Source organism: Semicossyphus pulcher, unplaced genomic scaffold (assembly GCF_022749685.1).
Source record: "Semicossyphus pulcher isolate SPU_LCO1_2020_fin unplaced genomic scaffold, fSemPul1.0.p SCAF_23, whole genome shotgun sequence".
Lineage (NCBI taxonomy): Eukaryota > Metazoa > Chordata > Actinopteri > Labriformes > Labridae > Semicossyphus > Semicossyphus pulcher.
In genome coordinates this window covers 1,295,586-1,319,482 of record NW_027211697.1, presented here as the reverse complement: position 1 = coordinate 1,319,482, position 23,897 = coordinate 1,295,586, and the positions used below count along the sequence as shown (strand labels likewise).

The 23,897-nt window shown below is 39.5% G+C and overlaps 3 protein-coding genes across 3 annotated transcripts; 2 read left to right on the top strand and 1 right to left on the bottom strand.

The window, feature by feature from the left end:
• Positions 1 to 1,736: 1,736 nt before the first annotated feature.
• LOC138602749 (UNC93-like protein MFSD11) lies at positions 1,737 to 12,909 on the bottom strand. Its single transcript, XM_069674314.1, has 13 exons — positions 12,464 to 12,909; positions 11,803 to 11,858; positions 11,578 to 11,685; positions 11,422 to 11,501; positions 9,791 to 9,887; positions 7,468 to 7,526; positions 7,164 to 7,308; positions 6,131 to 6,180; positions 4,314 to 4,379; positions 4,099 to 4,224; positions 3,841 to 4,015; positions 3,612 to 3,747; positions 1,737 to 2,540 (listed from the first exon to the last, which is right to left on the bottom strand). The coding sequence occupies exons 1-13, from the start codon at positions 12,551 to 12,553 to the stop codon at positions 2,388 to 2,390; spliced, it is 1,341 nt and encodes a 446-aa protein (XP_069530415.1). The 5' UTR covers positions 12,554 to 12,909; the 3' UTR covers positions 1,737 to 2,387.
• Positions 12,910 to 14,167: 1,258 nt separating this feature from the next.
• ubfd1 (ubiquitin family domain containing 1) lies at positions 14,168 to 21,022 on the top strand. Its single transcript, XM_069674414.1, has 8 exons — positions 14,168 to 14,204; positions 14,370 to 14,413; positions 15,982 to 16,254; positions 17,049 to 17,257; positions 17,338 to 17,403; positions 17,517 to 17,622; positions 17,721 to 17,803; positions 20,625 to 21,022. Exons 2-8 carry the CDS (start codon positions 14,398 to 14,400, stop codon positions 20,733 to 20,735), a joined length of 864 nt encoding a protein of 287 aa, XP_069530515.1. The 5' UTR covers positions 14,168 to 14,204; positions 14,370 to 14,397; the 3' UTR covers positions 20,736 to 21,022.
• Positions 21,023 to 21,694: 672 nt separating this feature from the next.
• rmi2 (RecQ mediated genome instability 2) lies at positions 21,695 to 23,278 on the top strand. Its single transcript, XM_069674796.1, has 2 exons — positions 21,695 to 21,974; positions 22,777 to 23,278. Exons 1-2 carry the CDS (start codon positions 21,695 to 21,697, stop codon positions 22,926 to 22,928), a joined length of 432 nt encoding a protein of 143 aa, XP_069530897.1. The 3' UTR covers positions 22,929 to 23,278.
• The last annotated feature ends 619 nt before the right edge of the window (positions 23,279 to 23,897 follow it).

Below are 23,897 nucleotides of genomic sequence, written 5' to 3'. Positions count from 1 at the left end.
CCTGAAATAGGGTTAGTAAACAGTGAAGGTGTTAGGTCTTTATAGTCTGTTTATTAAACTCGGCGCAACGAATTTGGAACGATGTTTGAGCGCTGCTCGGACGGAGACGGGCAGAATTTGTAGCTGTCATGAAAAGGAGTCCCAGGACTTAGCAAAGGAGCATAGCATCGTGCCGGAAAGGGGGCGGAGATTAGCGTGTCAACACGGGTTTTATGTTTCCATCTACTTACCCGGGTCTACTGCAGAGTCATTTAACTGGGCCTGAATCCTGATTGTGACATTTCCCATGAAGCAAAAAAGCCGAGTGTGGAAAGGGCTTCTGAAAGCAAGCGTTCACAGCAGCCTGCAAACTGAGACTTTTACCTACAGATTTGAAACTTCAACCACGTTTAGTACGGACATCCAACATTGGATATACGTCTTAAAATGTGAAACAGCGTAATACCCCCTCTTTAATGAATTTGCTTATCTTGACACCTCCAACAATAGTGCTTCAGATAAACTGTGGTATATTTCTTTATCACATTAGGATTTCCATTTAAGAATCATTGTCAAATAACGAGCAGGTGATGCATTAGACTTGCCCGTGTTCAGGTAATAGACTCATCCCAACCTGCTTAATTTCCTCGCAAGGTTTTCTCTCTAAACCAATAATATGCCCGAGTTTAATTCTGTAAGTAAACACTGTAAACTTCACTTAGCCCGTCATTGCTTTGTTGTTGTCAAGTAAGTGGCACAATTGACTTAAGATCACACAAAACTGCTTACACTCATTATAATGTGATCAATACTCAATTACCAGTGAAGTAATGCGGGACCTCTGGGCTTATAACCCTTTCTCTCCCACCTCGACCCTCTCCTCTGCTCCTCTTTTGATTAATGGCCGCATGGATTTTTAAATAAATCTGGCAAATCAGGATTAAATCCTGCAGATTTATCTTGTTTTGTGAGACAGTAAAGAGATTCCTTGATGAACACGGGAAACCGTATTGTGAGTAAAACCCCCGATCCACTTAAATCTGAAGCGTAAGCAGATATAACAAATAACAGGTGCAGTTGTTTCTACAGTATTGATAATTCAGTAAACATGCATCATAAAGCTGGGGATATACGGCTCTGGGAGTGTGTGTTGTGCTATATTTAAGTGTTAGCGTGCTGAAGGAAGCTTAATTAATAAGAACGAGCTCAGGAAATAAACATACATTTACATTTATGCAAACCTTTTGTGTCAGGTGTTGTCAGTTAAGGCAGTTAGGGTCTTGAATGTGTTTCACATGTACACCATGTTAACTACATGTTATTGGAAACTGCTAGAAAAAGGAGCGACGCCTTTCACACTTGACGTTCATCATCCCACAACCACCTGACAATCACTTCCTCCCAATGTGGCGGTCTATTGAAGCCGGAAGATTCCGGTCTCTCCCTCTTCTCTGTCGCTGCCCTCATGCTTTCAGCCCCAGCGTCCACCTGCAGGCATCACTCCCAAATTTCTGCATGTAAAATAAATCTGTGAGTAGTGACGAGGTCGGAGCCTTGATGCCAAACAGGAGCTGCAATAAACATTTGTAACTTTTACAAACGTGGGTTGTCTGACTGAAATTCAGTTTAGAACTTGAGCTCCAGTTTCGATGGTGGCGCTGGTTTAGCTCGGTTGGTAGAGCAAGCACCACGTGAAAAGAGGCTACAGCTCGACATCCGTTGTGCCGATTATTTGGTGCATGTCGTCCCCCACTCTCTTTTTTTTGCTGTAAATGCATAAAGCTTTATTCATTAAAAAATGCATAAAAATGAGGGGAAAAACCACTAAAAACATGCAAAATTTACAAAAGTTAAGAACAATGATTGTCAGGCATTAATTACATTGAACATGACAGGTACAATATTATGTTATTTTCTCTGTCCTCTCATCGAAGTAGATACACCTTCCAGTTATTTTGACAAACTATGAACATCTTATAAAGTATTAAAGTAACATTTTTAGATACATAAAATAGTCTTAACAATATTACTCTTTCTTTAACAACAGACCTGAGCTGGAAGCAATAAAGATAAGTATGAGTTAAGGTGAGTGGTTATTTTTAGAATCCACCAATAAGACCAACAGTGCAAATGTGCAACAGAAAATAATGTTAATTATTAACTTTCTATTATCAGGGTATTAAAACAGAAAGTGTACAAAGTTTAATCTGATTGAAAACCATTTAACACTATTAAAATGTTTTAATAAGGCAGCTTGGATGTTTGTTATCCTAATGCGTGTGAGCATCAGTGTTTAATACTAACATGAGATTTTAGAGGAACCTGTCAGGATTCTTTTTCTGATGGTCTCAGTCTTTAACCACATGGTTGTCTGTGCGATAAAACAATGCTGGTTACGGAGAACTTTTTTAGTATTCCTGCAAGTCTGCAGAGATGTTCTGCGTCCTCTCCACCACGAAGAAGCAGAGCGTTCCAGAGAAGCCCAGGATGATCATCAGCAGGAGCTGCCACATCAAGAGGAGGTAACCGCTGTAGAAGAACGCCACGGCTGCAAAAACAGACTGGAGAAGAGATGTAAGTTAGCATCGTTACATAGTTTAACATTAGCATCTTGTACCCCTTTCCCACTGGAATTAACACGTTGACGCGGGTTTTTCAGACTGAGGAAGATCCGCTAATAAATGCCGATTTTCTCTTTTCCCATTGCCAGTGGAGTATACTCCTGTCAGTCTCTTCTCTGCTGCGTCACCATCTGACGTCACAAACGCGCCCAAAACAAGTTTAGTAAACAGTGAAGATGTTACGGTGGTTAGGTCTTTATTGCATCTATTATTCATTCAGTCTGATTATCAAACTTAGTGCTGAGAAATTCGGAATGATGTTCGAGCGCTGCTTGGATGGAGACGGGTGGAATTTGTAGCTGAGGACTGTTACCGACGGAGCATAGCAACGTGCTGGAAAGGGGGCGGAGATTAGCGTGTTGACTAGAGATAGACCGATATGTTTTTTTCAGGGCCGATACCGATACCGATTATTAGTAGTCAAGGAGGCCGGTACCCAAAAAAAAAAAGGCCGATGGCGATATGCGTCAAAATGCCGAATATCGGCGCCGATAATTGGTCGACCCCTTGTGTCGACCCGTGTTTTGTGTTCCCATAATTGCCAATAATTGCCGATTGTAACCTTTCCCGTTAAGCAAAAAATCCGGGTGTTAGCGGGTTTTTTGACCAGTGGGAAAGTTAGAAATATGTAGAGAGAGTAACAATTTAGTTGCATTTATGTAGATATGTAGCTCTAACCTAAGTTTTAGCATTGCATTATGCATGCAGCCATTGAATACAGGTTTTACCAAGAAGAACCCAAAACAAGTGATTCACAGAGCACATATTTCTGCTGCAGCAGACAAAATATGCAATATAATTTCACTTCAGCTGAGAGAAAATAACATCCAGGGTTTATTTCTTGTTAGAGTCCAATTTTGCAGGAAGCAAAGGAGGAGATTAAAAGGTGCGTGTGGGTTTTATTCTTCTCCTTTTTAATGGCGCTTCAGGTGAATATATTTCATACCTGACAAGACAACATTTTACCCCAGCTTTGCTAACAATGTCAGAGAATTGGCAACTCAGGATTACCTGGATGAATTTGAAGATGGCGAAAGCAGGCGTGCTTTGTTCTGCATAAACACGGCCTAGTATACTGTAGAGCTGAGTGTTGAAGCAACTGTCCCCGAGTCCGAGCAGGAAGCTGCACAGCAGGGCGACGGATACGCTGAGAGGGGAAATGTAGTGCTTATTAAAACCAAACAGAATTGTGACTGGCCTTTGACATGTTCAATCTCCCTCATTGTTAGAGAAATGCTACCTTGGATTTAGATACGGGCTCCTTTGGGTGGTGGTTTTAAAGACGACAGGAGCATCACTAGGGATGTTGAGGAATATCAAATAGAAAGCAACAAAATGGACAACCATCCCCAGAAACACCACAGAGGTCCGTCTGAAGCGGTTGTTCTTACACACCAATCCAAACAAGCCTCCGCCTGATGAGATAGAGCAAATGAAAAATGACCTTTAGTGACCTTAAATGACCTAAACATGCTCTGATAAAGGATTATAAACTTACCCACAATCTCTCCAATTCCTACCACAATCCCAGAGATCCCAATCAAGCCTTTAGCTGCTTCTCCGAAGTGTGCAGTTGCTCCAATGCACGTCCCATACACTCCGCTGTAGAAGGATAGCTCCAGGCCTGCAGAACGAGGAGTTCATGGTGTAGCTGTAAGCCGTCACAGGAGGCATAGACACTTATTACACGAATGCATTCTCCACACGACTTACCGCTGTATGCCATGCAGGGACTCAGGAGCAGTATGGTTTTATCCTTCAGAAGCTGCAGGATGGTTTCTAAACAGGGGGACAGACACATTCATTTGAATTGCTAATAAACACATATTATATTCCGTATAACTTTTACATATATTTTACCTTTGGATTGAGCTCAGAGAAAGATGCAAAAGCCCCATTACCCTGTGACAGTTTAAATTCAACGCAGATAGAAGATAAGAAAATATTCTTTAAAGAAGGTGAAGAGAGACACCCAAACTTACTCGGTTTGTTTACACATGCTTGGGTCACCTTCTTGACATACATCGGTGTGCATCTCCGATAAACCTGATGCCTTTCAGGCAGGTGTACAGATACCCGCAAGACAAATCTGTTCATCCAAACTACTTCAGGCTGAACTGACAACGGGTGCAAGTGCAGCTGAGTTTCCAGATGACAAACGGATGTAATCTGAGTAAAAGTACAGCACAAGCATTCTCTGTGTGCTCTGTCGTAACGTTAAAAGATTTTTGTATGCCACGTTAAACTGAAAATAACTGTAGTAGCTGTAAATATGTATCTCAGGAGTTATACAATAAGACCAAATAATACAATGTCACACTGCGAGGTAAAAACATGGTATCACTTCTATTGCATGTGCATTTATAACCATGCTAGCAGCTAAACTTAATAGATAGTAATGTCAGTCACTTGGCTAGTCCACCACTACGGTCCAGTCTGAAATGCAGTATCTTCACATTATTAGATGGATTGCGATCTTTATACAGACATTCATGGTCTACAGAGGAGAATTCCTACTGATGTTGTTGAGCCCTTGACTTTTTATTTAGCAGCATCTGCAAGTTCAAGTTTTAATTTATCCAACGAAATCCGCGACATTGGCCCAAATTTTTCCGACAGACATTCATGGTCAGGATGGTAAATGTGGTCAACTGAAGTTATTAATTCCTCAGTGCTGGCTATACTGACAAAGGAGCTCACCAGCTTGCGGAGTAAATATGGCTGAATAACAGAGTCAGTCAAACACTTTAAAAATGTACCCTCATCCATAACATACTCTGCACTAATATTAAAAAAAATCTATGTTAGAGTTTGAAGCTTAGTACTCTACCATGATAAAAGTTTGAAGTGAAGGCAGAAACTAAAAACCAAAGGTTAAGTCTTTTTGGCCAACAATTACTTCAATTGATCGTGCAGGCGCAGTAAAAACACCAGATTTGCAGAACTGAAGGCTTTTCACACCCCCTAACTCAAATTAAAAAAAATTACGATTAAAAATCCAGAAATATAACGTACAACTTCTCATCCAGTACCATCAACAGGCAAGAAATCGTCTTAGCATCTTTAGCTGTACTTTTTTGTTATATGCTAATTGGCAAAGGTTAGCATGCTAACAAGCTAGGCGCTGCTACAATAGCTGTAGAATCTTGAGTTGTGTTCCAGGTGCTAATTCGACAACATATGTCTTACATACGAATCATTTAGTGGTTGGTTTACTTGGAAATTAATGTTTTAACAAATGTTTTACCTAGCTGTGAGCAACACCTCCATTTCCTTTTTGCAATGCATTATGGGAAATCATGTATTTAGTGTGTGTACTGTTTAATTTGTGAATTTAGAATAAAGTTCAGGACACACCTTTAGCAATTAGTTATTCATATCATTCATTATGTATCTATATCTTTATATGGACACAAACAGAAACAGTGAGTGCGACTGATACAAAGAGAAACGAGCAGTGCCAAGTACTTCTTGAACAAAACACCTGAAATAGTCTAATGTTGTTTTCCAAAAGCACTGATGAAACTCACTGAATTCAGACTTGGCATCCTGCAGGGCAGTGTTGGCTCTGTGCTTGTACCTAAACAACAGGAAAAAAACAGAACAATTTGAACTTCTGCAAAAGTGAGATTAATTAATTGAAATAAACTGCACACACAAACAATGACATAACTTCCCTAAAGTGAGGGATAGGTGAAGTACTTTATCTCAAGGACAGTTTAGCTGCATAAAGATCACAAGGATTCCAGACACGCTCAGAAATGTGTTTCTCACAGCAAATAATGGCTCCCTATAGGATTCCTTTTTATGCTGTTGGACACTGAGACTGAGAGAAAAAAGCAGGGATCAAATACCTGCATCTAATAGACACCACAAACAGACTGTAAACACAATCTGCTGCCGCAATAAAAAGGCAGACGCAGGCTTAGGGAACAGGTTTTGTCAAAGCAAGCTTTCTATATGATGTAATTTGAGTCTTGTCATGTCTTTCACTAAGCTGATATAACAAGTGTTAGAATATCTATATCTGAGTACTGAGTACTTTCAGCAGACTTTGTAGCCATTTCTAATTTGTTTTCATGATTTCAGAGACTGACTCGATGTAAATATGTCTGAGATCATGTGGAAGGCCGTTTCTGGAGGATTGTGGGCCTTTAACCGCTGTCGCTCTGAAAGAAAGAGTCCCCCCTCAAGCACCCCAAATCTGCCTTATTGAACTCTACGACTTTGTCAAAACTGCATGAATCTGAAGAAAAACAATCGTCCTCATTTTTGTAAAGGATAAAGGTTAAAACTGTAAAACGACGAGGTTAGTAATCTTTAAATCTCTTCAAATTTCAGGATGAGTCTCTTTAAAAGAGAATCATTCCTTAGGTGCTATGGTGTTAAACTGTCAAAGTCGACTGTACGAAAGCTTAATTAACATTTTCTGTCATGTTTTATTCATCCCTTGAGGTTCATACCCTTTGTGGCCTTTTTCCACTCACTTTAAGCCTGTATATTCTGAGGGGTTTTTGAGTCCACAGTGAAATATGTGTAATTATCAAAGGGATACTCATTTACATCATGCGAGTTGAGAGCAGCGCCTGCCCTTCCTCTTCAGAGAGCATTTCCTCTTCGTGATGGCTCTTCCTCAGCACCAGGAAGCTGAGCGTACCGAGCACGGAGGCGACCAATAGGGACAGGAAAATGTTTTTCCTGCTGCTGTCTGAGAGAGGGAGATTAAATTAAACCCCTTAATTAATACACACACGATATATTAACAGCATTAGGCTAGAGCATATTTAGATTAGCCAATCCCTCATATAATCCTCTGCTACATTTTGCTGTTGTAATCATGAAAGTGCTGAGTCACGGTTAACCCTACCTGGTATCTCTGTTCTTCCATTCCATTCAAAGTAAATGTACAGATTGCCAAACAGCATGCTGGTAAGAAAACAGAAGAGGTCAATAAGGTGAGTAAATGATGAGCATCCCGCTAGATCAAAACTCTTTACCTCCAGTGGTCAGTGTTTTTATGTTTTCAGATATGTTTATGAAATAAAATTTAAAGAGACCAATTTTAGACCTATTAAACCCTTTGCATTATTTCACTAAACTCTGTTTTGAAGCTTTGTGGGGATGACAATCAGCAAAGGGCCGAGGGTCGGAGTCGAACATGGGGCTGCTCCTTCAAAGACTGAGCCTCTGTACTTGGGGCGTGCATCTTTACCGCTAAGCTACACCGATGCCCCATTTTTTGTGGATTCTTAAAGGGGAGGTATTATGCTAATTTCAAGCTTTATATTTAGACATGTGGAGTAGCTTAGCATCATTTACAGTTAAAAAAACTCATCGTGTTTCTCACACTGGTGCTCTGTGCAGGCCCTCATACAGCCTCTGCCTGAAACGACCCAGTCAGCTCTGTCCCTTTAAGAAACCCCTGCCCCTACAAGCCCGCTTTCTTCTGATTGGCCAGCTCTCCGAAGCCTGATGAAAAAACTGTCTAAAACCTGGCGTTCACAGCAGCCTGGGGATTACTCCAACATATTTTTACCAACAAATTTGAAACTTCACCCATGTTTAGTATGGACATCCAACTTTGTAAAATGATATGTCTTAAGATGTGAAACAGCATAATACCCCCTCTTACCCTTCTATATTTATCTTTTCTATTTGCATTGTCTTTATTTGCCCTCTTTTCATGTATTAACTGTTAACTTGTATTGCAACAAGCCTGTAAATCAATCCCACATGCTACGGCATTTATAGCCTAATCTAATTTGCAAGCTCGTCCTTAGATGGGCCTTCAAAATAAAAGTCAACCTCATATACACAGAAAGAGAGTGCACTCTTGAGTGCACTATGAAAACTTACATTACGAACACAAAATTAAGACCTCAACAATAAAACACTGAACAATACAGGATACAAACAATAATATAATAAAACACTGAAAAGAAGAAGCACCAAACATGTGACCGCAAATGATGCAGTGACATCTTTGACCAATCAGAGTCCAGAGAGATCGTCAGTCTTTGGACTTATTGTCAGGCTCTTAATGTAATTTGTTGCACAGCAAGTTCTGTGATTCAAGTGTCTGGAGTAGGACTAAAATTCTGACCTTTAATTAAAGTGCTCTCATCAGGACAATCAGTGTAATTAAAGATGAAATCACTTGATTAAGAGCCATCTATGAAGCCATGTTTGACTGACAGAAAAAGCAAGCAAGAGGAAGTGTAACATCCTTGAGTTTGGTCAAAAATGTAACATAATAACCTTCATGTCTGCTTCTGAGGATGCTTCGCTCTGCTTTTTAAGCTGTTTATCCGCCTTTCATAGTGAACAGAGCCGTCCTATAAAAACACTGTGATCTATTTTGGGGCTTTAATTTAATATCACCTAAACTAGAAAATGCAGATGAGCAATTAGTCTGTTCCAAATCCTCAGTGAGGGATAACAGGGGTTATTCATAAAGACAACAGTAACTGCGCCCTGCGCGTGTGTCTGCAGGCTGAGAAGAACTGATTCATAAGTTTACTGTGGCAGGGATCAGCGCTGCAGAGTCCGATTAGCATTGCCCTATTGTGAGCTTTGGCGCAGGTGACAGCCAATGTAATTATTATACTAAATCAATTTGCATATTTTAACAAATACAAATTAGTTGTCGGAGCCAGTGTGCACGAGCAGAACACCAAATACAAGGGATGAAAAGGCCAAAAGTCGCACCGGCAGATCTCTGTTTGGGAGGCTTGGGTGTTTGTTTTGTATTTTAAGAGATATGACAGTTTGTAACATAATTTATTAAATATATTCTCTCTGTCAGGCTAAAAATATATACAGAAAATTTGGCTGCTGCAGTTAAGTTTACCTTTGATCAACAGGAAGAGTTGCATTAAACAAAAGGAGAAAAAGAACACAGGGATTTGGTTTGAGTCACTAAAATAATATAATGCTGGACAAATTAATAGCAGCCTTGGATTTGGGTTACACAGCAATGTAAGAGGATTTTCAGATTTCCAAAATAGAAAAAGAATATTAAATTCACTTACAGCCAGAGAGAATCACATCATTATAATCTGAGTATTAAAATACAGTGTGGTTTAAATGAACCTTGAAATTTTAAATGAAGTAATGCATGAAAATAATGGTACCAGGGCTGAATCTATTACCACTGAATGGATTGAAAGTGAAGCACTGCTGCTGCATACCTGCACTGTAAGAGAGCCCAGAACATCCCCGTGTTCCTGTTGATGGTCGACGCTTCCGAGTTATCCACCAGAAAGTGTCCTTGAGCTGTCCAGAGCACTGCAGGATAGAGAGGTCATTTGAGGGGGGGAAAAATTAACCAGTCAGTTAATCACCCGCGTGAAGCAAGAAATTATCTTTCTGTGATGGTTAGTAATGCATCTAACCACACAGAAGCCCTGGGACATGATAAGAATTCATCACGCTGTAGTGATTCAAGGCTGAATTAAAAGCTGCCCCATTTTTCTCCAGTAAACGCTCAATGGAGGGCGGCTGTTTCTTCAAAATCTGTGAGTAAGCTCAAAGTGCTGCACGGTATTTACAGAGACAGCTCCTAACACCAATTTAAGGTCTAATTTGGGATCTACTGTTTGTGCACATCAACACATCCCAGTCACGGTACTCCCTGTCTGCATGATTTAACACTATTTAGAATTTAACAGAGAAACTGAGCTCGTGCCGGCTGCAGAAACCGAGTGCACTATCTCACCCTGATGTTTACACATGTATCCTGCTCTAATGCTGATTGCTAGTTGTGATTGAGTTGATGCCAAACCAAATGAAAACTGCATTATAAATCAACTGTAAAGCTCAAAGTGAAAGTTGATGAATCAGTTATTCAACTGACAGGAAATTAATTGACAACAAATTGTTTTTATGTCAAATTGCTCTTCAACTCTTGGGGTTTTGGAGTGTTGGACACACTGTGTATGTGTGGGTTCCCTCCAGGTACTCTGGCTTCCTCCCACAGTCCAGAGACATGCTTGTTAGGTTAATTGGTGACTCCAAATTGCTTGAGGTGTGAGTGTAAAAGGTTGTCTGTCTCTATGTGTCAGCCCAGGGATTGACTGGCGATCAGTGCAGGGTGTAACCCGCCTCTCGCCCAATGACAGCTGGGATAGGCTCCAGCCCCCCTGCGACCCTGAACAGGATAAGCAGTATAGATTATGGATGGATGGAGTATTGGACAATATAAGACATTTGAATGTGTCACTGTCTACTTTCAGGAAGCCGGAGCACCCAGAGGGACCCCACGAATGCATGGGGTTAACACGCAAACTTCGTCCAAACCAGGGTTTGAAATAGGAACCTTCTAGCTGTGAGGCAACAGTGGTATATTTAGGGGTGTAACGATACATCAATCGTGATGCAAATATAGATTCAATGACAATCACAGTCAGAAATGTCTACTGGGAAGTTCTCGAATTCCCAGTTTTCTGGAACGCAGCATAAAAGTAAGCAAGATGAAATGCATCCTATAAAATTTGAGTCAGTGTAACTAATAATTATAGAAATAAGAAATCTTAATCATCAGGTATCAGGAGAGGATAATTGAAAACAGAGAACGCTGCAGAGAGAAATAGTTGATCTCATGTCATTTTAGGAATGTGCCAGGCATCTATAACAGTGTTATCCTCTTAATCTCCCTCTGAGGGCATCTCAAATTTTCCTTTACAGATATAATCACTTCCTTAACTCGCATGGTTGTTGGTGAAAACATGCTTTTGAGAAACTAACAGTGGTAGCTTCTGTAACCAAATCTAACAATAGTTTGATATGTTGTTACAGGAACATTCTTTGGAGTGGAACTTACTGGCTGCTCCGATGCCAATCAGCACTGAGGTCAGGTAAAAGGACCATGTCGAGGGGATGATGAACACGGCGATGTATCCGCTACACAGAAAGCATGGAGATCAGTTTCAGCTTCTTTGTCAGCATCCTGTTTGTTAATCACCATAACAATGTTTACCTGTAAAGTAGGCCACTCAAAAACATAGTCATTTTCGGTCCAATTACTGCAACCACTGCTGGTGCAAGTAAATTGGAGAAGGAAAACACTCCATAGATGATTCCAAGACTGTGAAAGAGGCAAAGAAGAAAATGACTAATATTACCGGTTTACTTTTTTAATGAACAGCATGATTTTCCTTTTTCTCTCCATCATGATGTGAGCATTTAAACCTGCATGACCTACCTGTAGTACCCACTGCCACTGAAAGTGTTATTTTCCAGGCTTTTCACCACTGTTTGCTGAAAATAAGAGGGAAAAAAACTCTGAAGCACATAGCAGACAAAATGGGTCATAATTGTGTCCTGAAGGCATTCATCCGATTTAATAACTTCACTGACCATTGAAGAAAATTAGAAACACGAGATGCACAGACTTTCAGCTCTGATTGGCCTGTTTCCTACTGCCTATTTGACATCTGCTTGGGATTTTTTTCAAGATTTAAAGTTCTGATAACAAAATCGTGTCCTGCAAGCATTCAAAAAGTTCGATAGTTCATTGTTCTCTGTACTAAGGTTTAACTAATTCTCTGGGATAAAGTTATACATACACACACACACACAAAAATGTTATCCCCACCGAATCCATGAAACATGTACAGTATTTCTAATTGTGCATAAAGGTAACAGTTGTGTGTAAAGCAACATGGGATTATCATCTCGAGTTAAGTGTCACAAATTGTGGTTTGTCCATTAAGAAAACAAACAAAAACTCCACTCAGTGAAGTATCTTCTCCTACTGGAAAACGAGCTTTCAAAGCTAACCTAACAAGTAAAACAAGTGACTTACAGTAGAAGAATAGCTTGTTTTAATGTGTAAAACTCGGCAATAAAGTTTGCTAACTTACTTCAATGTTCCCCGTGGTGGTGAAGGCGGTAAAAATGAACAAAAATCCCAAACCCAGAATCACAACGTTGAAAGTCCTTATGTCTGCCATGGCGTTTTCTCAACTCGTCCTTAAAAATACATTTTATTTGTGTTGCCGCTGACTTAATGTTGTGCTGTCGGTTAAACTACTAGATAAGACTCACAATCCGTTCCATTAACGACTCTCATGTTAACAAAGTCACGCCACTAAAGCTGACAGTTAGTTACAGTTTAATGCGCAGACAGCAGGAAAAGGAGGGAGAGGTGTAGTGGAGGATAGTAACAGTGTTGCACTGTAATAAGAGCACTTCCCTCCTATCATACCAAGTACGCATGACAACTTGTGACTTTTATTAGAACCAATTTTTGCGGTCTTCCCTTTTCTTCTTCTTCGTCATGGTTGCCCTCATCCTCTCCCGCAGCTTCTTCTTCTCGCGCACTTTGTTGTCAGTTACACTCATTAAGCTTTGCTGCCTTCCAGAGGTTACCAGGAGGATTATTCTCACTTAAAAGGGAAAACTGTCCCATTGAGGATAAAGACTTTTGAACTGTTAAGTGTATTTATATAGCACTGTTACACACAGAGACGCTGACATAAGAAGTCTTATAAGCAAATATAGCCTGGATAGATATTAGATATTATTTTCAGCGTGTTTTTCATTAATTTCAGTATGATCATTGATTAACTGTTAATCTCATGAAATGTCATGATGATTCAAAACTGTGATTAGAATCACATGCTTGCTATTCCCACATGATGACGAGAACCACGAAACAGAGGTGCATACAATGTCTGTGACTGATCATGGAGGGAAAGCAAAGCAAATGTAAATTGAGCTGTGTTGTTAGAGCAGTAGGCCAAAGAGAGTTTAAAACAAATAGCCTAGTCTTAGAGTTTGATCTCAAGGTTCAGCCTGCTTACTTTTTGGTGCTTGTGTCATTTCTGATACATACAGCTAATTAACTTAATTAAGTGAAGTGTAATTCAATTCTAAAATAGGTGAGATAACTTCTTTCAGTCTGCAATAGTACAAATTCAAATTGCTCTGCCAATAAAAGGCATATCCCTCTATTGAAGTTAGCACAAAAACATTTTGGTTATAGGTGGGTGGTACCATACGATTGTCTCCAAAGGTTATCAAAGAGATTTCTACCTTGTTGTTACATCAAAGACTTTCCTCCGTTGCTTTTTGGTTAAAAGATTAAATAGGTTTGAGCTTGGGAAAGAGAGAGAGGGTGGCGAATTGGTGTTAAATTTTTAATTTGCAACGCTTGGAAATGTTTCATAGAATCCAATAGTAGGCGATAATGCTTCATTTTACCCCCGAACGTCATACAATATAAAGAAAGAAGAAAAACTCAACCAATCACAATTGAGTAAAGTGCCACCTCTCGGTGTCTTCCTCTGCTGCCACAACAACGAAGAAACTTTACAAAGCAAGAGAGGTACATACTATTCACTTCCGGGTTTGCCAAAACGCCACTATGTTGTTACACTTTACAGTTTATGTTTTTAATGATTCCTATTAAAAACTCAGTTTTTGGGCTAGACTTATTTTATTTAATTATAATGGAACAGAATTTGGCTGATCATAATTATAATATATTTTCCCAAATAGAACATATATAATTTCAGCTATTTTTTTAGGGCGCATGCGCATTTCCATTCTGTCTAACTGTCCAGCGGCTAACTAAAACTGTAATGTTTTATTGATGTGACGGTAAGTGTATCTACACTAGTTAAGCTATTTGAAAACATGTATTGTTTTTTTTCTGTTTGCTACACTGTCACGCGTATATGTAGGTGTAAAGACGACTTTCGTTATGGTCGACTTTGGCTTCCTGAATATCAGATCTCATCCTGCTCTCTGTTATCTCTTTGCCAGAACCTACAACAGATTGTACACAATCATCATGGCGACCCAGGATGGTGGGTATTGAGAAAATATAGCAGTATTTCTTTCATATCTTTGCATTCACCCTAAAGGTGGTTAATGAAATAACACATGTCAGTAACTGACATGTTAATATATCACGCTGTAAATGCGATGTTGTATAAATTTACGTATCTCCGTATCGTTATTCTTGACAGGTCCACCAGTGTTGTAGCAAGCTAGCTTTAACGGTGCTAACATCAGTCAAATATTGCTGTATTTGTGTAGGACTAAAGTTAATATTAGAAGATTTTAGCCGTGTTCGGTTATAAATGGTTAACTTGAGCTTCTACAGAGCTAACTGAATGTGGTGAGGTTATGAATGATAACAACGAATTATCTACAGTCAGCATGTTACGTTAACCTCATCAGTTTGTAACCAGTAAGGCCAACCGTATTCACTTACAAGATATAAGGCTCTGCGAGGACATATGGTTCGGAAACCTTGTCTGTCTACGTTCAGGGGTGGATCTCTATGATATATCCCCTCACCAAACACACACGTTAAAATTGCTGTCTTTAAAAAAAAATAATTAAGAAAATTCAGCGATGGAAAGTGCTAGAATGACCACGAGAGAGAGAAGAGAGGGGGTGAGCAGGAAAAGCGAAACTAGATTTTTATAACACTATAAACGCGGACTAACCGTCACATCTCACTATTTAAGTTTCGTTCAATGAGAAGCATTGGTAATATAAATATAACAATTAAATTATTTTTTTCAAACTTCTAAAAAGACAACCATGATAATTGTAAACAAACTACTTATAAACAACCAACTTACCCAATGTTTATTTAATTATATATAAAATATATACAGAATCATTTTACTTGGTAGATTTTAACATGGTTCAAGCTATGTATAAAGTAAAAAAAAAAGGCTATATATAAGTTGTTGAAAATGAGAGGAAGAGAGTAGTTGTTGAAATGAAACCACAAGATGAGCTGGGTTTTCCCCTAGATTTTGTTTAGTCAGAATTTGGAATCCACCCAGGTCCGTGCACATTGCGTTCTTGTTACATTTACAGTATGTTTCAATTCATAATTGCGCTGTGTATAAAATGTGTGCTGTTAAGTTTTACACAAAAATGCTAATGTATTTCAAAAGGGTCAGGAGTTATAAGCTCAGCTTGACCCTACACCTTTTGAGCGCATGGATTACCTTTTATATTGTGTTATTGTATAAGTATTGCTTGTACAGCGCTTTTTATATAAATAAATGGCCTAATAAATGGTTATTATTTACAGACCAGAATACATTTTGCTTTCATACAGAACAGAAACTTAAGTTGGCTGAATTTCGTAAGGTTACGAAACAAAAAGAAGAACACAAAGGTTTCCTAGAAACACACATATCAGTCTTGTGTGCACTGCACGTACTATACACTGTTTAAATGTTATATTTGCAATAAGACATGCCTGCATGCTGGCTATTAGGACATACCAGATGTGTTTTTCTGTTATCTATGTGGGGAAAATGTGGGATATTCTATTCTGAGAAACAACTCTGCACTTTTATTTAAAATGTTCTTATGCATCTAAATCAATCTTTTAATCCTCTTCCAGGAGGTGAGGAAGTCATAATGGAAACCGAGGCGAAGCCAAAAGAAGCTGAACCACTATGTGAAGGTGCTGAAAAAGGTGACACAGACTCTACGTCCCCCACAGATGCAGGAAACACCACAACTCAGGACTCTAGTATTAGCAATGGGGACGACGCAGACGACCAGCGGGAGACGGTGGACTTGAAGATTATCTGGAACAAGAAAAAGTATGATCTGAAAATTCCTGTTGATAACACCGGAGCCCAACTCAAGGAGAGCATCCATTCACTCACTGGTGAGACCACACAAACTCAACGTCGTAATGGTTGTTTAATTCATGCATAGTGGTCACTACAGTGGACAGCTATTCAAAAGCTGTTTTCTTCTATATGCATGAGTTTTGATGTCAAAGTTGCGCGTCAGCCACTACAGTGGACGCTAGTGTATCGTCCCATACACTGCCACCGTCTGGCCAGCCGTTGTAAGTGCAACAAAAAATTCTCAAAACCAAGATGGCCGACGGAAGGCCAGAAGTGCAGAGCAGCGAAGGAATATCTGTCCATTTCTTGTATTGTAAGAGAACCTTGCAGGTAAAAAAAATATGGGGACATCAAGTAACAACTAAGGAGTAATATAATTATTGAAATTTCCAAGTATTGATTCTGTGTTGGGAGGAAATTGCAATTAATCATCTGTCCACTAAATTGGACATCATGCATCGCTGGCTATATTTGAACTACAATTCATACTATTACTGCGACTTTGTTGTTTTTGAAAATACTTCATCTGCAGTAACTTTTTTGGCTGTGAATCAATTAATCTATGTTATTAGAATGTAAATTTTGATTTTTAGAATGTACCAATATTTTGTGCAAATTAGTTCCATCATGAGAGTAACGATTCATGTCTTTATGTTTTGTAGAGGTCAGATGCAGAGCGTGATAGAAAGGCCTTTTTTTTATGTCTAAAGAGTAACAAAAACACTTAGGGAAAAAATCCTGACTGAGGTTGTCATAATTCATGCATGAAAGGGTTAATGCATTCAGCAAAGAGTTAAACCTTAATACATGCTCTCTCTCTTATTCCTAGGTCTTCCACCTGCAATGCAGAAAGTGATGTACAAAGGATTGGTTCCAGAGGACAAGACGCTACGTGAAATAAAGGTCACAAATGGTGCAAAAATAATGGTGGTAGGATCTACAATAAATGATGTATTAGCTGTGAATACACCTAAAGAGGTGGTTCAGCAGGAAGTCAAAGCCGAAGAAAACAAGAAGGAGCCTTTATGCAGTCAAAAGGTAAGATTAATGACGTGTCTGCAGAATAGTGAGAGCAAAATATTTATATACGGGATTTTAAAATTGCTCTGTTATTCCAGCAACACAGGAAAGTTTTGGACAAGGGTAAACCAGATGACATAATGACAGCTATTAAAGGAAAAAAGGTGAGACAGGATCCTTGTTTTAGTTTGTTTTGTATTGAGTAGTCCAAAGGTGTTTTTCAGAGATGTAACTCTATACTTCTAATAACTGACTTAACTGCGTTTCCCACCAACAGGAACGGTTACCAACAGTGCCTTTATCCGGGATGTTTAACAAGTCCGGAGGAAAAGTTAGACTCACATTCAAACTGGAGCAGGATCAGTTGTGGCTTGGAACAAAGGGTGAGGTTACAGCTGATCTTATGTTGCTAAATTCACTGCAAAACAAACACACTGATGTTTAAGTGTTCTTCCTTTTTTTTATGTGTTCATCTCTACAGAGAGGACGGAGAAAGTCCCCATGGGCTCCATTAAAAACGTAGTGTCTGAACCCATTGAAGGCCATGAGGACTATCACATGATGGTAACTGCTTTTGCTGCTACCTGCATGTCACACTATAAATGCCAAATGCTCTGCAAGTGGATTATGTTATGATTAGTTTGTTGAAATTCTTCAAACCAAAGTGTGTTTAATTCAGCTGTTCTTTGTGTACACAAGTTCTTCTGTGGAAGTGAGGATTTTCTGTTTAGCCGCAGTCACTGTAGTTTGGGTGCATCAGATTGATGGGGCCATCGTGTGCTGTTTTGGGCTCCGCAGTGGAGCGGGAAATGTCAGTGCTTTCTCTGCATTAACCTTTCTATCTGAAGGCACTTCTGTTCTTCATTGTCAGAGAAAAACAGAAGTCTCGGAACGAATAACTTAATTGAATCAGGTTGTCTTGTGGAGTTCGAGGTCTGTTTTTAGAAGAACAAAAGGATGTGTCATAGCAAATGTAAAGTTCAGGAGAATGTCGTACTGCTTAGTTATGACTCTTTCAGCTGAATCACTTATTTTTCTCTTTCTCCGATAAATGCAATTACCAAAAGCGTCATATACAGTGGCTTGCATAAGTATTCATACCCCTTGAACTTTTCCACATTTTGTCACGTTACGACCACAAACATAAATAAAATTTATTGGAATTTTATGTGAAAGACCAACACAAAGTGGCACACAATTGTGAAGTGGAAAGAAAATTATACATGATTTTAATTTTTTTTTACAAATAAAAAAACTGAAAAGTGCGGTGTGCAAAAGTATTCAGCCCCCATTTCTCTGAGTGCAACCAATTGCCTTCAGAAGTTGCCTGATGATTGCTGAATGATCGAATGTTGACCTAATGACTAAAGAGAGTCCACCTGTGTGTAATCTAATCTCAGTACAAATACAGCTGTTCTGTGACGGCCTCGGAGGTTTGTTAAGAGAATATTGGGGAGCAAACAGCATCATGAAGTCCAAGGAACACACCAGACAGGTCAGGGATAAGGTTGTGGAGAAGTTTAAAGCAGGGTTAGGCTACAAAAAGCGTTGAACATCTCACGGAGCACTGTTCAATCCATCATCCGAAAATGGAAAGAGTATGGCACAGCTGCAAACCTACCAAGACACGGCCGTCCACCTAAACTTACAGGCCGAACAAGGAGAGCACTGATCAGAGATGCAGCCAAGATGCCCATGGTGACTCTGGACGAACTGCAGAGATCCACAGCTCAGGTGGGGGAATCTGTCCACCGGACAACTATTAGTCGTGCACTGCACAAATCTGGCCTTTATGGAAGAGTGGCAAGAAGAAAGCCATTGTTAAAAAAAACCATAAGAAGTCCCGTTTGCAGTTTGCCAGAAGCCATGTGGGGGACACAGCAAACATGTGGAAGAAGGTGCTCTGGTCAGATGAGACCAAAATTGAACTTTTTGGCCTAAATGCAAAACGCTATGTGTGGCGGAAAAGTAACACTGCACATCACTCTGAACACACCATCCCCACTGTCAAACATGATAGTGGCAGCATCATGCTCCGGGGGTGCTTCTCTTCAGCAGGGTGAGGGAAGATGGTCAGAGTTGATGGAAAGATGGATGGAGCCAAATAAAGGGCAATCTTGGAAGAAAACCTGTTGGAGTCTGCAAAAGACTTGGGAGTGGGGCGGAGGTTCACCTTCCAGCAAGACAACGACTTTAAACATAAAGCCAGGGCTACAATAGAATGGTTTCAAATAAAACATATTCATGTGTTAGAATGGCCCAGTCAAAGTCCAGACCTAAATCCAATCGAGAATCTGTGGCAAGATCTGAAAACTGCCGTTCACAAACGCTCTCCATCTAATCTGACTGAGCTTGAGCTGTTTTGCAAAGAAGAATGGGCAAAAATGTCAGTCTCTAGATGTGCAAAGCTGGTAGAGACGTACCCCAAAAGACTTGCAACTGTAATTGCAGCAAAAGGCGGTTCCACAAAGTATTGTCAGGGGGGCTGAATACTTTTGCACACCGCACTTTTCAGTTTTCTATTTGTGAAAAAAATTTAAAAACATGTATAATTTTCTTTCCACTTCACAATTGTGTGCCACTTTGTGTTGGTCTTTCACATAAAATTCCAATAAAATATATTTATGTTTGTGGTCGTAACGTGACAAAATGTGGAAAAGTTCAAGGGGTATGAATACTTATGCAAGCCACTGTATATTGGTATCCTGTACATGGTGGGGAGTAAACAAGACCAGAAAAGTCATCCAACTGACGGAATATTGATGTGAATTTCATGGCATGGTTGCCCACAAATATTATTCATAAAGTTTAACATCTAAGCTACTGTATGAGTGGAAGTTTGAGGGAGTTATCTGTTGTTGAGGTTGAGTAGCACCTCCCACAAACTCAACGTGTAGGTAAGCTTGGACTTGCCTTTATATTGTATCGCTCTAAATCAATGTATTGTTACATTGTAGAGGAGATAAAGTAGATTTGAAATATCACTGGAAAGGGAGCTTTTAATTTAAACTAGTAAGCCGGTCATTGTTCATCGTGAATTGATCTACCTTTATCACTTCAACTTTATAAGTCAGAAAGAAGGAGGTGAGGAGCAAGTGAGTGATTTTTGAACAGCAGCAGGAAACATGAAGGTTTGCTTTTCAGAATGGCTTTTGGAGTAGTTACTTGGGCTGCGATATACTGCAGAGGAACTATTTTTTTTCCCTGAAAGGTCTCATGAGAGGCAGTATACTATGCACATCATATCCAGCTACTAGCTCTTTGAAAAGCATTGTATGTTTCAAACATAAAAATCTAATTATTCATTCACATTATGGCAGCTGAACTTATTTTTTTATATTTAAAATAGGTAAATACATGTGATTACCATTTTTCCCCTTTGTAGGCTTTTCAGTTGGGTCCAACAGAAGCTTCTCAATATTGGGTCTACTGGGTGCCTGCACAGTTTGTCGATGCAATCAAAGACACAGTCCTTGGGAAATGGCAGTATTTCTAATGTGCCTCTTTTTTTTTGACGAACTGGGATCGAGAGGAGGAACCAATGAAAAAAATGAAACTGGAGTCGACATTGAGGCTTATAAGGAACTTCTTGGAATATTTTGGAAGGAGCCTTCGGATGCCTACGGACTAGTCATGTTGTTTTTAGGTTAAAGGTTCACTATGTGGCAGCGTAACATTTCTCAGCCCTGTCGAGCGTTCAAGGTTTTCCGCAAATCCAAGGGAAAATAATGAAACAATTGTACAGAAATTGCTAACACTTTTCTTCAGTTATTCTTAAAGAAATAAAACTTATTTAATGAAATGTATGCCTTTTTTGTTTCCTCTCACACTTTGTCTACATTATTGTTCAGTATCTTTTAAGGATCCAAAGTTTTGCACAGTGGGTCAATGAAGAATGTTATTTGTCAAACTGCTCAAACTCTGTTTAGTTGCATAGGGGTGTTGAATGAACAGCTATTTTAAGGTCCTGACACATATTGCTGATTAGATTATTATTACAATTGCATTAGTTGCAGTAACCAGTATTTCAACATTAGTCATCCTTGTAATTTGCTTGTTAATCAAGATGCATAGACTGATGGAAAATATATATGTTAAATCTGTTGCTATTTCTCTAAACACATGGGATTTCCATTCCAGTAACTCTTAGTTGGGGTCTTATTATTATATTTCTTCATCGCAAACTCGCAAATAATTTTTTGTCATGAATGGCAAAAGTATATATATATAAAAAGAAAAAAAAAACTTCTTCCGAAAAATATTTGAATGAAGTCTTACAAAGCCTGTATTTAAAAGTTAGATGTAATACTTTTACTTTGAACGATTCCAGACCGGAAATTGGAATCTTGCTGCCGGAAAAACACGCCCCCTACTTCCGGTACAACGTCATGCTAGTTTGGCGGGTATAACGAACTCCAGTCTTGGGCCGCTGTTAAATGACAGCAGACGTTGATAATGAATAAAACAGACGTAGACAGGAAACGTCCGCCGCCCGTGAAAGTGTTGTCCGGTCAGCTGAGGACGGCAGAAAACCGGGGGGCCGCTGACAGCGAGGATGGATGTGTCATCAGGCTGGGCAGGGGTCGATCTCTGCTGGTCTCGCTGGTGTGGATGCAGGGAACTGTACTGGAGGTCCAGCTGGACAGAAACACCGTCCTGCTGATAGATGAGACGGGGACCTTTGCTGTTCAAGGCGTCAACAACATTCCCAAAGGAAAACCATGTCTGTTCCAAGGTAAAGAAAGCACTCTGAGGTTTGTTACTGAACTCGTATTAAGAGCTTATGTTACTGTTAAGGTCAGGGGTGGGCAAACTTTTTGGCTCAGGGGCCACATTGACTTAAAATTTGACAGATGGGTCGGGCTAGCACCCGATGCATATATATCAAACATAAAGAGAAAAAAGCATTACAGTGTTAATACTTACATTCGCTTTTAGTGGGAACAGTGTTGCTGATCTCCCATTTTTGCCAGTGCATCAAAGTCTGGTGTTAGTTTTGTTGTGGCAATTCTCAGAACAGATCTGAGGTGTTCATCACTCAACTGGGATCTGTGGGGTGCTTTGTTGGTGTTCATCACACTAAAAGTATGTTCACACACATACGTAGAGCCAAACAACACCAGCATCCTCTGTGCCATCGTCTGAATGTTTGGAAATTTGGCTGCGCCTAATGAAGCATAAAACTTAGTGAAAATATTTGAAGTACTTTCTTTCATTGTTTAAAGCCAAAAGAAGCTACAAAAGCAAAATTGGTGAATGAGGAGCATAGACCTCTCTTAATGCAGATAATTGAATAAAAGGGAAAGCACATGTGCAACTTATAACATTAACAATAATCATTTAAACTACTACAAGCCATATCCAAAGCCATTAAATTCCTATAATTCCTGCAGGAACATTCAGCTTGAAAAAAACTATATTGATTGCACATGAATAACTTAATCTGAGAAACCGCTTCATCTCCCCGCATCGCTGTCCTCGTTTCCTTGAATCTACTGTCACTGCACAATCGACCACCTGCTGCATCCTTTTTACAGGCAAATATGTCATGGTGATGGGTGTCATCCTGGCCGTCTCCCCGGAGCCAGTCATCCGCGCCGTGAAGATGGCAGACCTCTCGGAGCTCGCTGCGCTTCACAGACGGATGTGGAAGCTGGAGGTGGAGGAGCTGCAGCAGCTGTTGGCCTGAATGCAGAGAGAACGACCTGCTGCTGTCGTGTGTGTCAGGATGGGTATGCGGCGTTAAAGTGATTCTTGACAGCAGTAATGATGCAAACATGGCAAAGACTCTCAAATGTGAAAACAGTATTTATATTTTGATGTGTGATGTTTGAATTGAAATAGTCATCTAAAGATGAAGTGAAGCTGTGGGTTTTAATGCTATACTTGAAATGCTGATGCTCAGGGAGAAAATAACACCAGGGCATCTTGTATCATTAACTTATCTTTGAAAATGGCTCGTAAATTTATACAAGCATCCTTGTAACATTTTGATATCCATTTAGAAAATGAAAGATGCCAGATGGTTGGACAATTATCAAATAAAAGTGAGTGAGATTTTCAAATATTTTGCCCACCGTTGTTTCCTAAAAACGAAACGTTTATTGTTCTGAATCAGAAATGACAATTAAAATTATGTTTGAAAAAAACTGTTTTTGAAGGACAAAATATTAAAAATTAAATCACAATGAAAATATTTTAATTTTTGCCTGTGATGGTGAATTTTTAGACTCTTGCTCTATACTTGAGCATCACACTTTTACTCCCTATATTTGAGTAATTTTTAAAAACTTTTTACTCCATCATCTAAAGCAATGATCCAATATTACTTCTTATGTCATGCCCCCAGACAGGGCTGAACGATGAATCCGAATTTCATCGTCATTGCGATGTCAACATGCGTTATGCACACATCGCAAATGCCTGCAATTTTTAAGATGAATGAAAAAAAAAAATACACATATCGTGTATTCAGATTCTCATGGGAACATTTGATTTATCAAGAGGGCCGCCCAGGTATATGAACTCTGAAACTATTCTGAGGGACAACTTGTTAGGAGCACTGGCCCTGTGTTACACATGCTAAGAAGCAGGTGCTTACAGACATAGGAACCGTAAGTTATAGATAATATGCCAATTCTAATAGTAATCGCATGTC